Source organism: Brassica napus, chromosome A6 (assembly GCF_020379485.1).
Source record: "Brassica napus cultivar Da-Ae chromosome A6, Da-Ae, whole genome shotgun sequence".
In the NCBI taxonomy this organism is placed as follows: domain Eukaryota; kingdom Viridiplantae; phylum Streptophyta; class Magnoliopsida; order Brassicales; family Brassicaceae; genus Brassica; species Brassica napus.
In genome coordinates this window covers 20,736,532-20,750,996 of record NC_063439.1, presented here as the reverse complement: position 1 = coordinate 20,750,996, position 14,465 = coordinate 20,736,532, and the positions used below count along the sequence as shown (strand labels likewise).

Sequence of the window (14,465 nt, the reverse complement as noted above, 5' to 3'; positions counted from 1 at the left end):
TGTGACTTTCTCAGTGCCATTTTTGTGACATAAACTTCAAAATGTGCTATTATTGACAATTGCCCCAATCGATACCCATTGTTAAAAATAAAATCACTGTAATAGTTTGTTTAGGGGATAATGGGCTGTTTATATTGGCAAACCATAGTCTATCTACTTGGCCCTACAAGTAATGTGAGATTCAGATGTTCAAGCTAGATAGATGATGGTTGAATCATAAGAACCACCAGAACTGAGCAGAGTAGTGCTTGAAATTGAACAAAAGATGCAACATGTTTTTATACAACTGAAATAACTTTTTTTTTTTTTTTTCAGTTGCAAGATGATGAAGAAGCATTACTACTAAGATGTTTAAGGACAGCATCAGAAGAATGATGAGCGAAGTGCTTCTGCCTAAGCTTGACATAAGGATAACCAAGGAAGGACAAGAAATGAGCTGGCTTCGACAAGGACATTATCTCATACCACACTTTACCATCTCCGTCAAGCTCAATCGAAAACCGCTCTTCTCCAGCTAGTAAATGCCCCTCAAGAGTGCCGCTCCCGTACCCGAAATGCGCAGGGCCTCTTCTAGATTTCTTGCTTTCGTCGACGTAAGCCACTTGAAGAGGGAGCATCACCCAAGGAAGAACCTCTTTCACGCAGACACAAAACTTCTTACCGGTTTCAACTGGTGTTTTGGGATCAACAAATGCCCAATCCAGACCAAAGTGCCTGGCAACAAAAGAGATTCATTTTCTTGATGTTACATGAATTGAGATGAAGATGAGTAAAGAAAAACATTACTTCCAGTTCTGAAGAGCTTTCTTCCCCTTCTCGTAACTCTCTTTACCAGAACCAACTAAGACGCGAGAGTGATTGATCAAGAACCCATCTTTACTGACTTCTGAATCTTCCTTTAGTTTCGATACTGATCTAGACGAAGCTCCTCTGTACTTGTTGTCGTAATTGAAAGTTCCTGACCTGAAGTTTTGAAATCACCAACATTTAAAAGAGAGAGTTTTTTGTTGTTGTTGCAAAAGTTATGATTTTTGATGATCTTACTTGTTGATGACTTGTTGTTGTTGCTCGGTGGATGGACGGCCCCAGCTCAAGAACACCATCTTTTTTTCCACTAGAATTGAAGCAGACCCACAAACAAATCACCAGATAAATACACTGTAAGTAGCCAGAACCACTTGTTTTTTTTTTGAAGTTTTAATTAAAATCGGGAGTTATCAGAGACGTGAAGAGAGGAGAGACTGTACACTTCACAAATCAGAGGCGTGTTTTTTTTTGTATCCCAATCATGTTCGGTTTATCCTGTCCTCATCATGAGTTTCGGATTATGATTATGCCGTTTCTTTGCATAGTGAAACGGCACAGTGTTTGACAATGAATGTCTAAAACGACGGATAGTTGTGCAGCTTTGTATCAAGTAGTTTTTAAAAAGTCATTGCATTACCCATCTCGATATTTGAGTTGGGCACATAACAGGAGCAGGATGTGTAAGTGGTAGACATGAGTAGAAACTTTTTAACATCCAAAACAGTGTCTGCTCATAAAAATACCATCTGTTGACTAGGTGAAGAAAATGATTTAGTCAGATGAATACGCACCTTTTTTTTTATAAGAAGTAAAAAAGTGTTCAAGTGTTTTCTGACGTAGAAAGGAACCATCAAAGAGCAACTAAAAGGAGAACACACTCTCTAAGGTCAAACTAGAGCCTTCTCCACTAGCCACACCAACCAACTAAAAGGAAGAAAAAAAACTGTACAATTCAAAATGTAAGAGAGAGTTATCCATGAAATTGACCAGAACTAGTAACGGGGCTTTTTGAGGGTGGCTTGTAAGAAACCAAGACGCTGCTTGTCCTTGCCTGAGTCTTCATCTCCAACCTGCTTGTTTTTCACCACCACATCCTACTCTGATAAATCTCGCCTCTCAAGGGTTTTTCTTTTTTTAACTCGGATCATCACGACGGTACGACGTTTACGTCAATCATCATCTGTTGAAGCATTTCTATGATTTCCTCAAAGTCTGGTCTTTCTTTTGGGTCTTGCTGCCAGCATCTCTCTAGGAGTCCCTTCACTTTTGGGTTTGTCTTCTTTGGAATCTTCGGTCTAAGCCCCTGAGAAACAAAACAAAAGAATTCACTTTAGCCTCTGGAGGAAGAACCAAAAGAAAAAACTTGAATGCAACGATTCTTAAAACGGAATACCTTCTGAACAACACCAACAGCCGCTTGTAGTGGAGTCAAGAAAGCATATGGGATCTGTTTCCATTTACAGAAATACACAATACACATCAGTATCTTTCACTAACATGAACGATTCAAAGAAAGAATGACAAGCAGACTCTCACATCACCAGTCAAAAGTTCCCATATCACTATCGCATAACTGAACACATCTGCTTTGTGACTGTATGGTTTGTGTTCAATAACCTGGATTTCACAATTATATTGTCAAAGTAAGCAACTGAGAGATTAAACAGGGGAGAGAGAGAGTCAGATCAATATATTTGAGGTACCGATTCATTACCTCTGGAGCCATCCATCGATACGTCCCTGTTTCAGCTGTCATGACCCCTGATTCTATCTGTACTCTGGCAACTCCAAAATCAGCAACCTTGACAAGCTGCTCAAAATTATCCAAAGATCAGAACAGGGTCATGAAAAGGGTATATCAAATGGATGATTTTAAGGAGATTTGTTGACTAGAGTAGCAAATCTTACTCCATGTTCATCCATAAGAAGATTTGCAGTCTTAAGGTCCCTGTGAATGATATTGTTTTGATGCAGATAACACATCCCTTTTGCAACATCAAGTGCAACTTTAAGCAAAGTTTGAAGTTTGAAAGCGCATTTCTGTTTGTGCAGAAAATCATATATGCTCCCCCGAGACATAAACTCTGTCACAAAGATAAAAACTCGTTAACTTAGATGACATGTCTTTGTTGAATTTGCAACTCAAAAGTCACATCTACTAATAAGATCTTACCAGTCACAATACAGAGCGTCGGAGATCGTGTGCATGCACCCAAAAACTGAACAACGTTTTTATGTCTGACTTTCCTGTTGACGGTCAAAAAAATTAGACACAAATTGACACTGAATAAATGAAGCATGCAGTTACTAATATGCATTCACATTATTATAAGAACTAAACTTGCACACCCACCTCATAATATAAACTTCTTGAGAAAATTCTCTAAGCATCTCTGTGTTTACACGCTCAGGCCTAAGAAATTTGATAGCAACTTCCTGACTGCAATAAGTGCCTTTATGCCTGCATTGCCATCAAAAAAACATATTGCTGTAACTTCTAAACAAAAACTTACAGCTTTGTTAAAACCAGCTTACAGAACAATAAACTCACAGATCACCATATGAACCAGATGCCACTTTCTTTTCAATTTTGAGCTGTTTCACGTCAATCTCCCACTCGTCAGTTCCGTCCGTGGGTATTTCAATGCAGGCGGGTATCAGCTCGTCGCTTGATTTGTCATGCTCAAAGAAAGCAATAGACTTTTGTCTTGAACCAGGTTGATCCTGTAGAAGATAGACAGCGGCAAATATAGGCGACCAACTGACAACCGATTGAAGCAAAACATATCAACAAGAAAAAAAGGTACAGCGTCACACTGAGGTAGGGCATATTTTCTAATGATATATATAGCGTTGCAGCCTCCAAATTCAATTTGAGATAAGAAATGTTAAGAAAAATTAAGATATGGAAAATACCTTAAGCTTCAGTATCTCCTTGCTTAATGCATCTTTTAAACCATCTGTTTCCTGCAAATCCAAATATGCTAAAGTTTATTAAACAGCTTAGTGATAACAAATAAAAGTTACAGGTAGGTAGCATGATGCTTGAAAAAAGCTAAAATCATACCTCTTGAGACCAACCATCAACAACAAAGACATCCAAAGAAAAGCCATCCGCAGTGGAGAAAGCATGAGCCTCCTGAATATTCAATCCAAGCTCACCAAGCAGGGATGTCAGCTGAAACAGAAACGGATGAAATAACAGTCTCAGTCTGTAAAGAAGTATCAAAATTGAGGAACTTAAGCAGAAAATGGTGGTGGTTAAAAGCAGCAGGAACCTGGCTAAGGAGTTTAGGCTTATCGATGGTTGAAAAGGTGATCTCATGCATTGGTCTGCAAAGTAGAAAGCAAAAACAAAAGTTATAAAACACAATGAACAAAGAGAAACAAAAATATAACAAGAAACCTCACCGAGTAGCCAAGGTTGCATTAACAGCACTATCAACATCTTCAACAATTTTATTACCCAGAGTTATAGCCTCAAAATTTGGAGAAGAGCCAAAAGTTGGAGTTGCAAGAACCCTTTAAAACCAATAAGAAAGAGAAAAAAAAATTGAAAACGGGTTTAGGATCGATCTCAGTTAAGAGAGAAACCCTTTTACCCCTGCCTGTTTGGATGGCTAGAGCTTTGGGCATCTTCCTCCAACGCAGGGTCAGTGTCCACAGAAATTCCGGGAGAAACCTGCAACAAAGATGGCCACAGAAACCAATTAAAACACTGTGAGATAGAATGGAACTCAAAGCTTGGTATTATTACCTGTACACTACGAACTTCAAAGACAGGTCTAGTAGCAGGATCTTCAGCCAATCTCAACAACCTCTGATGCGTGAGAACATCCTCTGCCCTCTCTACTTTAACATCCAGAGCATATCTGTCAATACCATAAAACTCCATTCAACTGATCAAGACACGTGTTAAGAAACCAAAAGATTATCACTTTTTGTTTTTTTTTTTTTGTCAACAGACATACTCAAAAATTGAATACTTTAAAACCCTTATCCTAAAAATTCCAATTGATACAAAAAACCCTAATCAATGTACCGAGCGGGGAGGCGATTGAAATGTTGCCAGAGTTGATCCTCGAAATCAGGCAGAGTTGCTTCTTCGTAGTTAGATTCTTGGAGTCGCTGTAAGATTTCACCGTAGACATCGAGCTTCATCCGGTAGTGCCTAGGGTTTTCCTGGGACGGCGACGCCACGACGGCTCTGCTTCCGCAACTCTCCGACTCGTATGTGTTCGTCATGACGATCTACGAGATTGAGAGGTACAGAACTGAAGAAAAAGGATCTTCAGAGAGATTCCTTATTAATAAACGCGAAGCAGAAAAAGAAAAGGATAGAGATTAATTAGAGTGAGTGAGAGAGAAACGTTACGGTGTGTTACACGTTGGCAATATCCACGTCATTTTGTGGGGACCACGTTGTGTGGGTCACAAGATTCCCACTAGTCCTTTTTTTTTCTTTTTCCCAAAGTGGATTGGATGGGATACTGGAGGATTGTGTTGTGGTGTTTGTATTCTTTATTTTTTTACATAAAAGTAAACTTTTAAATGATGTCATTACTCATTAGTCCAAAAATACAACTTGGTGTTTGATGATGCCTTTATGAATTATGATTAGTTGATTATTATAACTCTAATGTCTGTATTTATATTCACAATTCATAATGCAAAGTCGCAATTGACATATCTAGATACTTTCCAGATTTGTAAAATATTTTTGAAAAAAATGTCCTAATCGCTTTAGTGATTCTTAAAAGGTAGTTGGAGTTAAATAATTCATGTTTAACCGGAGCTTTTAGCTCTAGTGGTAAAGAGCTTACAGTTGTGAGTACCGCCATCTGGGTTCGAATCCCGGTCACTGGGGAATTAACATTTCGGTATCGCCAGAGACAGAGTACCGATACGTGGCAACATGTGATTAGTCTGGATCACTTATGTGGAGTCAGGATATCTCTGTATAATTCAAAAAAAAAAAAATTAATTCATGTTTACTATTTAAAATTTTTGCTATACCAACTATTCATCATCGTACTCAGTGGCTATACTTAAATCAACACTTTTGAGAATAAAGCAAATAATGAATGTCGCAAAGGAACTGGTTTGGCTGAAGGGACTTCTTGAAGATTTCGGAATCACTTCATCCCAACCAATTACACTTCAAAACTCCATTGTGATGACCTGATAATCAACCAGTCATGTACATTGCACCTAACTCTGTTTTTCATGAAAAGACAAAATACATTAAAATTGACTACTACTATATCAATGCAAATTCAACTAGGGCTGGCTTAATAATATTAGAAAGCAGAACTCCAACTTTTTTCTAGCAGAGAAATGGGGCGTGGGCCCAGAACTCCAACTTTTTTTTAGCATAAATAATATTAGAAAATGGCCTATTAAAAAAAATAGGGATAAGGGTCCATTTTTTTTTTAATTTACCCATAATTTATGTCAAAAATAAAATTTTAAAATTAATTTACCCAAAGATCCACAGTTTTTTTGAGCCGGTCCTGAGTTCAACAAAGATCATTGCACCCTCGTTTGTCATAAGTGTAGATTAGTTTGCAGATATCTTCACAGAAACAACCATGTATAATATCCATGATTTATTGGATATTCACGAGTCTATATCTGGAAGGGAAATGTTAAACTGAAAAGTGAAGAGTGTAACAAGTTTATAAATATTTTATCTTTGTTTCTTAGTAAATCAAGTCTGTTTAGATTCTTTAGTAAGTAAGATTTATTTGTGTAAAAAACACAACTGTATAAAGATAAAATCAATAAGATACTATTCAGATATCTTTCTCGTCTCTTTCACTCAATTTCGTTTATCCTCTTCTTTCCTTTGATCTTTACTATCATTTTCAGAAAAGCAAATTAACTCAATATACTTAAAAGGGTGGGATACCATACAAATGGGGGAAAATGGTAATGATGAAGAAAAAAAATTGGAGGGATTTAGAGTATGGAGTGCAATTAAGGGATATTTGGTATGTACGGAGTACAAATTCTTTTCTCAGAAACCTGACAGTCAGCAAAAACAAAATTTTATAAACCGAAGGAAAAAAGAATCAAGTGACCAAATTCTTACTCGTTCATCTTGACAAAGTTTTGTTTCTCACCATTACTACCCCCAAATTAAAATATTGGCTATAATCATCATAATAACATAGCCCAAAAACAAAATTATGAAAGGCCCAAACATCTAAATGACATTAAGCCTATCTATTAGCCCCCTTGAGCCCAATTTGACACCGGCAGAGATCCGAGTCAGTTCCGACGGCGTTAACCGAAGAAACGCGTCTCTCGAGAAAAATTCCGCACAGAGAATGAAAAAACAAAACGGTAGAGAGGAGGAGAAATCAGCATTAGAGAAATGGCTAACACGATGTACAGTTGCAAGGAATGTGGATCGGGTCTGAATCTCAACCCTAACGATTTGTTTCCTCCCGATCGACGGCGAGAAATTCAGATTCGAGAAAAAGGACAAGATTTGTTTAATAATTTATGTAAAAGCTTAAAACCCTCTGTTTAATAATCAAAATAAACATAAAATTGAATATTCGAACTATTTATGTTATTGAATATTTATTTCTAATATTTGTTCTAATCAATTTTTCCTTTTGATGTATCGATTACTAAATGAAACTTGAAATATCATTTATCGGATTTGTTTGAATAAGAACGGATATAGTTGAATCAAAATTTCGGATTTAATGACAAACGCCGGTCTACTAGTTGTTTAATGGAGTACGTCATGCTGAAAATGGCCTTCCGGTGATATTGATTGCGATGGCCATTATGACTCAACGGCTGTGATTGAAAGATGTACCATTAGGTGCTTCAAAACCATAGATTTTGCATTATCCTTTACATTACCTAATTGCCTACTTTATTATTGAATGAAGTTTAGAAGTTACACCCACCTGTCTTTTTCTTCTACAGTTTAGCTTAAAGCTTATAGTTTGTCTTGACGTACAAGATAATTGCAACAAGTTGGCAGAGTAGACATAGACGTACATTTAATTGTTTGGTAGACTCTTTAAGAATCTCAGGTGTATCTCTTTAGTTTGAAGGTTAGATTCAGAATCTGTTAGGTTCAGCAGCTTTTTCTCCTCTTTGTGGTTTTTGAGCTACTTGTCTTGCGTATATAGTTTTAGCTGTATATAAATGAAGAAGCAGATTATGGATGAGTCTGAGAATTTGTGTTTCAAGAAGTCACTGATGTCGCCTCCTCCTCCTCCACCGCTTCCTCCATCTCCAGGATATGGATCAAGAAAGATCGATGGAGACAGCATAACCAATATACAGATCAAGAAGTTCTGGAGGCAGAAGCAGATCATTGAAGAGGAGCATCTCTTTGCTGCTATTAAGGCTGCAGCTCGTGTCAGAGCCCGCAATCTCTCTGTACGTCCTTTGGTTTTAACAATTCTTGTGCGTTTTTTTTAATTCATTTAAGAGGAGAAATGGATCTTTCTTTTGTAGAAGTTTTTATATGATCTCGTGTTTTTAACTTGGGGAGATTCTTTAGATCAAACCAATCGATGAAAGCTAGAGGTTCTAAGATCCATAGTTGTTGCAGGATGAGGACTACAAACGCTTTGAAGAAAGCTTAGACATGGAGGACCCTGAAATCGAAGTTCATGAGGGGATTAAAGACTGGTCTCTGTTTTATTTCTCATCCATATAAACTTTCTCTTTAACATATATCTTGAACTTTGAACTTTGACTGTTTATTATTTATCAGGTGGATGAAGAGCAAGTTCGCATACTTGAACCAGCCTGCTCTTGGATCTTCTGATTCACTGAAGAGAAAAAGGTTTTCGTCTTATGTACCAAACTATTTCTCCTTCAAGCCTTGCATTCCTCTCTATGCAACGTCGCTCAATGTCTTTTAGATATGAGCAAAATCTCTTTCAAGATCAATTGTCTTGTGTATATATGTCTGTCTACATATATGTGTGTTTGTGTCTATGTACATTCATGTGTTACTGTTCCCATGTTAATGGATATGGACTTTATTGTGTGATTGTCGATTTGTAACTATTGAATAAAATTCAATATTAGTATGGAACATTAATTTCTTCTTGTTCCATAGATGATAAGCTTATTGTACTTTGGTGTTTATATAATTCTATCCATAGTAGATGAACACTTAGGGCATCACTGGTTTAAGGTTGCGGGTGGTTCCAGTTTCTAGCGGTTTTAAGAGATTTGTACGACTGGTTCTGCGGTTAGAAATTAGTATGTTTGCGAGATACTTATGAGTGGTTAACTATCAAATGCAGCAATGGTTAAATAATAAATTAACAATATTTATATTTTATATAATTATAAAAATATCAAAAATCATAATTTTATAATAAATATAAAAATGATTTTAGAAAGTTATAGTTTTAAATTTTAAAACGTTATAGAAAATATTTTTATTTTAAAATTTTATAATATTAATTAAAATATAATAGATATATTTTAGTATTTTATAATTCAAATATAAAACTTTTATTGAATATTTTTATTTTGTATTTATATTGTTTTTTATTATAAGAAAAAAAAAGTATCCTCTCGCAACTGTGCGCAAACGTTAACCGTAACCAACTTTTGATTTTATGAGGTTTAAAGCGGTCTGAAGCGGTTTGAGTGATTGTTGCAAATCGCAAACAACCGCAAAAGCTACGTTTGCGGATGGTAGCGGGAAAACCAATGATACCCTTAATCTCTATCTATATCTCAAGTATTATTGAATTGATTTTTTCTTTTCTTGTTAGTTGAGAGGTATGTGAACCAAAGTCCAACTAATGTTCCAATAGTACAATACTGATTATCTAGTCTAGTCTTAAATTTTTCTAACCAGACCTAAGAAGACCTTATATGTTGTAATCTAGGACCAATGGAATTATATTTTTCCTCAAACACAACATCTACCATAAAACTACAAGTGTTTAGTTAAATATTACTGAATTGTTGCCAAATTTAACCATGGGTTGTTGTTAGTAGCAACCATTGATAAAAACAACTAACTGATCTCAATTAATAGAACAATATTAAGTGAACGTAAGATTTATTTGGAATTGATGTAAAATAACATTTTAAGATTATCTGAAAGGGAACTATATTCTCTTTATGCTGGTAAGAATTGGATTACTGGTCTACTATTTATAACTAAGGACTTTGTATTAACATAAAAAATCTAAGGATTTAGAGTCTGACTGGTTCAAATGTAGCGGTTGCGGGAGTTTGCGGATGCGGGTAGTTGCGGTTTCTAGCGGTTCCAACAGATTTGTATGATTGGTTATGTGGTTAGAAATTAGTGTGTTTACGGGATACTTATGACTTGTTAACTACCAATGCAGCAGCGGTTAAATAATAAATTAACAATATTTATATTTTATATAATTATAAAAATATCAAAATCATAATAATATAACAAAATAAAAATTATATTTAGAAAGTTATAGTTTTTAATTTTTAAAAATTATAGAAAATATTTTATTTTAAGATTTTATAATATTAATTAAAATATAATAGATATATTATAGTATTTTTTATAATTCCAATTTAAATTTTTTATTGAATATTTTTATTTTTGTATTTATATTGTTTTAAAGAAAAAGAAAAAAAAATTATCCTCCGGTAACCGCACGCAACTGCAAACGCTATCTGGAACCAATTTTTAAATTTATGAAGTTTAGAGCGGTTTGAAGCGATTTGAAGCGGTTGTTGCAAAAGCTGCGTTTACGGATGGTAGTGGAGAAACTAGCGATACTGTTGGTATTAAACATTACCCACTAAAGAAAAGGTTGACTATTCTTATTTTTAGATAGACAACTAAAGACTTAAAGATGTGACCAAATCATGTTTTGGTAAATGTCGAACATGTTCTTATCACATCACAATTTATAAATAAAAAAGACAACTTACATTGAACAACAAGAAATTTTGATTTATAAATCTGGTCCAAGACTAAAAAATAGAGGATAGATCTTATATGCTGTTTTCCATTATTGACTTCCCTTGATAGGCAGTAGCGTTATAACTTTCAAAGCCTCTTTATTTCACATCTCCCAAAGGTAAATACTAAAACAATGTTTTTATTCATCAATTTTGTTTTTTTTTTTTTTTTTTTTTTTGGCTCAACTTCAACTTTATATTGACCAATTGTGGAATACAAGATTACAACCTCTACGAGATTTTAACCCCACACACAATACCGGGATTTAGTATCACCCTAGATCACATAGATGGATCCAACGCTACCCAATCAAATCCGGCATTGTATTTTCCTCCACGATGAGGACAAGTTCATCCCACTACCCGGAATAAACCGCCTCTTAGACCCCTAATTTGACCTCGAGATACAACGACAGTAATTAAACACAAAAGAAAAATAATAAATCAGTCGGTACTAATCTAAACCAAACTGATGGTCTCCTTATGATTCGAGTTCAGTCCGTGAACCACAGTATCAACACCAGAAGGCGCATTCCGACCTGAGCTCCTCTTCCTTCCGGCCATCACTGTCTGTATCCTCAGCCTAAAACCGAACACGAGTCCGGAATGAAAAACGACCTGGATAATGGCGTCGTGAAACGGGGACACTAAGTCGCGGCTTCAAGAAGTGTGTAGGTTCTACCACCGGGGCGACCACCAGACCGTCACCGGCGCTGGGATGTAGCAACTCCACCGCGTTTTGCTAGCAAAGTCTCCTCCTCTGGTTGACAACTCCATCGTTGAAAGACCTCACCACGCGTCGCCTCCGGAATCCCGAGAACGAACCTCTTTCTGCCGTCCGTTCACACCGTTCCTCCAGAAATCTCACCGCCACGAGGGGATGTAGATCCGAGGTGGAGAAGACGTCTACGCCGAGTCACGCGCCATCTCCGTGAAGAATCCGTCATAGATCTCAAAAGTGGAAAACCAGATCTGACACGAATCTTCGGTCTAAAAGCCGACTCTCACCACCCTCGACCTACCTTGGGTCTCGCCGCCTGTCCATGGAACGCCGGTATCTACCTCCGTCTGTCGCAAGGGACTCTCTGGAAGAAGATCTCAGATAGTCACAGAAAGGTGAGCATATCGACTTAGGATAGAGAAGAGAGGGTGAGAGCAAAGGGAAAAAGGAGATTAGGAGGAAGGGGACGCCTCCGGCGCCAGATGCGGCGGCCGGAGCTAGGGTTTGGTGCTTCTGTTTTGTTTCTTAGAGAGAGGAGAGAGCGATAAGAGAGAGAAAGCGTTCCTTGTGTGTCTACACTATATTCATCAATTTTGTTTTAGAGAAGAACATCATTTGTGATCATAAAGTCTCATCGCCATTTACAATTAAATTAATCTATAAAATTCGCAATTAAAAAACTCCTTTTTCTTTTCCAACCACTCCATTATTATATGTTGAAAATGTAAGAAACGTATCCAGACAATGAGATTAATGCCAAATAAAATCGAGGACATTAATAGTAATCGGCTTAAGTTTGTCACGGACTCACACAAATCCGAATTACCCAAAAGTATGGCGACCTAAAAAATAAATAACAGAAAAATAAAGGGCTGAGTCGGAATATTAAAAGTCAAAGCCACCTTCTCTAAGTGTCTGTATCCAACAAATAACACGACGAAGAAGAAGAAAACAAACACGAAGAAGATAGTACATAATAATAATAATTGCTTCGTATATATATTTATAAATAATAAACTCCAATCACCAAAGCTGCTCTGTAACTTGGTCTTGTTCAATGTTAGTAGTCATTTAGATCTTGAGAGAGAGAAAAATCAAAAGTCAAACAATGGCGTCGAAATCGAAGAATAACATTCGTTACCAACCGAGAAAATCATCATCGAGATCGACTCAAGCGTTCACGGTGATCATCCTTCTGCTCGTGGTGATTATGATTCTTCTCGGTCTCGGGATCTTGTCACTTCCAAATGCAAACAGAAACTCTTCCAAGCCCAACGACTTGACCAACATTATACGCAAGAGCCAGGAGCAGAGTGGTGGAGATGAGGAAGGGAACGGTGAGCGTTGGGTTGAAGTGATATCGTGGGAGCCTAGAGCTGTCGTTTACCACAATTTCTTGGTAACTCAGATTGCGTCTTCTTAGAGTTCTTGTTTCTTGTCTGTCAAGATAAAGCTTGTTTCTAAGTTTAGTTTGATCAAGTTTGACTTTGTGATCCCCAGAGTTTAGATCTACGTGAATATTCTTTCTTTTTTATGAAATGTGTTGAAAATGGAGGAAACACATTTTTATCAGTGAGAGACACACGTGTGGTTTTTGTCCGAAATGAGTTACTAAATTGGAATGTCCGAGATGTGATATTGTGCTTCTATTCATCTCTGTTTCTTTTTAGACCAATGAAGAATGTGAGCACTTGATCAACCTCGCTAAACCCAACATGGTTAAATCAGCTGTGGTTGATGAGAAAACCGGTGGGAGCAAAGACAGCAGGTTTGCATCCCACTCTTATCGTTCAAACTTGGGAGTTGTTTCTTAATTTGTGTATACGGTCCCTCCCTATTCAGAGTAAGGACGAGCTCTGGAACTTTCCTTAGGAGAGGACATGACGAAGTTGTTGAGACTATTGAAAAAAGGATCTCAGATTTCACCTTCATTCCTGTTGGTAAGTTACCTTTTTTTGCTTTAATTATCCAATAAGTGATGAAAACATCTAAAATATGTTATCATTTACCGGTTGAGTTACGCGTCACATCGTGATTTTGTGAATTTTGTTTGTAGAAAATGGAGAAGGTCTTCAGGTTCTTCACTACCAAGTAGGACAAAAGTATGAGCCTCACTATGATTATTTCTTAGATGAGTTCAACACCAAGAACGGAGGGCAACGTATAGCTACTGTACTTATGTACCTGTAAGTAACCAAAAGACAAATCTTTTTTTCTCAGATAAATTTCTTTATGCTTTTTTTAAAAGAATCTTCTTTTCGACAATACTTTAGTTCGGATGTTGATGATGGTGGCGAGACCGTGTTCCCGGCTGCAAAAGGAAACATTAGTGCAGTCCCATGGTGGAACGAGCTCTCGAAATGTGGCAAAGAAGGACTCTCTGTTCTACCAAAGAAGCGAGATGCTTTACTTTTCTGGAACATGAGGCCTGATGCTTCTCTAGACCCTTCCAGTTTGCACGGTGAAGAGATTCAACAACTCAATAACTCTCTTTTGCTTTCACTGAGAATAATAATAATAATAATACCAGTGTCTCTAAACTTCTATGTCCTCTGGCTTTGATTTTTCAGGGGGATGTCCAGTGGTGAAAGGAAACAAATGGTCATCCACCAAATGGTTCCACGTCCACGAGTTCAAGGTCTAAAATAGAAACTAAAATTTGAAGAGGTAATATCTTAAATCTTGAACCACCTATTGATAATTTCAAGTATTTATCTTTAACTTCTTTAATCTATTTGTAGGTTTTCACGACAGCTCAAGTTTGTGTATTGTTGTATTTTCCCTTTTGAAGTGAGGATCATTACTTAGAAAACTGGAGACTGTTTGTTCACGAGGGATATTTGAACATTTTCTACTTTTTTTTGTCTAAACTACTTGAGATTTTTGTAACTTTACATGTTCAGTCTGAGTTTTATAACTTCAATAATACAACCACGCATTTTCTATTTGCACTCACTAATACTCCAATATCTGTAAATATGAA

General features: G+C 36.7%; 4 protein-coding genes across 7 annotated transcripts; 2 read left to right on the top strand and 2 right to left on the bottom strand.

Moving 5' to 3' along the window:
* Positions 1-221: 221 nt before the first annotated feature.
* Positions 222-1,328, bottom strand: LOC125575867 (UPF0548 protein At2g17695-like). The gene is made up of 3 exons (XM_048735032.1): positions 1,045-1,328; positions 787-963; positions 222-714 (listed from the first exon to the last, which is right to left on the bottom strand). Exons 1-3 carry the CDS (start codon positions 1,101-1,103, stop codon positions 312-314), a joined length of 639 nt encoding a protein of 212 aa, XP_048590989.1. The 5' UTR covers positions 1,104-1,328; the 3' UTR covers positions 222-311.
* Positions 1,329-1,577: 249 nt separating this feature from the next.
* Positions 1,578-5,145, bottom strand: LOC106348216 (serine/threonine-protein kinase STY8). Of its 3 annotated transcripts, none has more exons than XM_013787907.3 (16): positions 4,850-5,145; positions 4,565-4,679; positions 4,410-4,489; positions 4,219-4,329; positions 4,086-4,140; positions 3,875-3,985; positions 3,724-3,774; positions 3,359-3,531; positions 3,161-3,268; positions 2,981-3,054; positions 2,716-2,891; positions 2,522-2,617; positions 2,344-2,424; positions 2,201-2,254; positions 1,976-2,110; positions 1,578-1,877 (listed from the first exon to the last, which is right to left on the bottom strand). In XM_013787907.3, the coding sequence occupies exons 1-16, from the start codon at positions 5,050-5,052 to the stop codon at positions 1,800-1,802; spliced, it is 1,701 nt and encodes a 566-aa protein (XP_013643361.2). In that variant the 5' UTR covers positions 5,053-5,145; the 3' UTR covers positions 1,578-1,799. The 3 variants fall into 3 exon arrangements, with proteins under 3 accessions (XP_013643361.2, XP_013643362.2, XP_013643363.2); XM_013787908.3 differs by having other exon boundaries at positions 4,416-4,489; XM_013787909.3 differs by having other exon boundaries at positions 1,578-2,110; positions 4,850-5,144.
* A 2,543-nt stretch (positions 5,146-7,688) lies between these two features.
* On the top strand, positions 7,689-8,886 carry LOC106350512. 2 transcript variants are annotated; one of them, XM_048735031.1, is made up of 4 exons: positions 7,689-7,886; positions 7,965-8,217; positions 8,393-8,472; positions 8,558-8,886. In XM_048735031.1, the coding sequence occupies exons 2-4, from the start codon at positions 7,981-7,983 to the stop codon at positions 8,706-8,708; spliced, it is 468 nt and encodes a 155-aa protein (XP_048590988.1). In that variant the 5' UTR covers positions 7,689-7,886; positions 7,965-7,980; the 3' UTR covers positions 8,709-8,886. The 2 variants fall into 2 exon arrangements, with proteins under 2 accessions (XP_048590988.1, XP_013645842.2); XM_013790388.3 differs by having other exon boundaries at positions 7,715-8,217.
* A 3,536-nt stretch (positions 8,887-12,422) lies between these two features.
* LOC125575158 (prolyl 4-hydroxylase 5) lies at positions 12,423-14,427 on the top strand. Its single transcript, XM_048735030.1, has 7 exons — positions 12,423-12,881; positions 13,153-13,250; positions 13,325-13,422; positions 13,539-13,668; positions 13,756-13,943; positions 14,053-14,149; positions 14,224-14,427. Exons 1-6 carry the CDS (start codon positions 12,591-12,593, stop codon positions 14,124-14,126), a joined length of 879 nt encoding a protein of 292 aa, XP_048590987.1. The 5' UTR covers positions 12,423-12,590; the 3' UTR covers positions 14,127-14,149; positions 14,224-14,427.
* The last annotated feature ends 38 nt before the right edge of the window (positions 14,428-14,465 follow it).

What these genes read in the sequence shown, in the direction of transcription:
- LOC125575867 (XM_048735032.1), bottom strand. Translation starts at nt 1,103, where the DNA reads ATGGTGTTCTTGAGCTGGGGCCGTCCATCCACCGAGCAACAACAACAA. An exon ending in CAACAACAAGTCATCAACAA is followed by an intron (nt 964 to 1,044) that starts GTAAGATCATCA and finishes TCAAAACTTCAG; the next exon opens with GTCAGGAACTTTCAATTACG. An exon ending in AAAGCTCTTCAGAACTGGAA is followed by an intron (nt 715 to 786) that starts GTAATGTTTTTC and finishes TTTTGTTGCCAG; the next exon opens with GCACTTTGGTCTGGATTGGG.
- LOC106348216 (XM_013787907.3), bottom strand. Translation starts at nt 5,052, where the DNA reads ATGACGAACACATACGAGTCGGAGAGTTGCGGAAGCAGAGCCGTCGTG. An exon ending in TTGAAGTTCGTAGTGTACAG is followed by an intron (nt 4,490 to 4,564) that starts GTAATAATACCA and finishes TCTTTGTTGCAG; the next exon opens with GTTTCTCCCGGAATTTCTGT. An exon ending in AGCCATCCAAACAGGCAGGG is followed by an intron (nt 4,330 to 4,409) that starts GTAAAAGGGTTT and finishes TTGGTTTTAAAG; the next exon opens with GGTTCTTGCAACTCCAACTT.
- LOC106350512 (XM_048735031.1), top strand. Translation starts at nt 7,981, where the DNA reads ATGAAGAAGCAGATTATGGATGAGTCTGAGAATTTGTGTTTCAAGAAG. An exon ending in TCAGAGCCCGCAATCTCTCT is followed by an intron (nt 8,218 to 8,392) that starts GTACGTCCTTTG and finishes TAGTTGTTGCAG; the next exon opens with GATGAGGACTACAAACGCTT. An exon ending in CATGAGGGGATTAAAGACTG is followed by an intron (nt 8,473 to 8,557) that starts GTCTCTGTTTTA and finishes ATTATTTATCAG; the next exon opens with GTGGATGAAGAGCAAGTTCG.
- LOC125575158 (XM_048735030.1), top strand. Translation starts at nt 12,591, where the DNA reads ATGGCGTCGAAATCGAAGAATAACATTCGTTACCAACCGAGAAAATCA. An exon ending in GGTGGGAGCAAAGACAGCAG is followed by an intron (nt 13,251 to 13,324) that starts GTTTGCATCCCA and finishes CTCCCTATTCAG; the next exon opens with AGTAAGGACGAGCTCTGGAA. An exon ending in GCTACTGTACTTATGTACCT is followed by an intron (nt 13,669 to 13,755) that starts GTAAGTAACCAA and finishes ACAATACTTTAG; the next exon opens with TTCGGATGTTGATGATGGTG.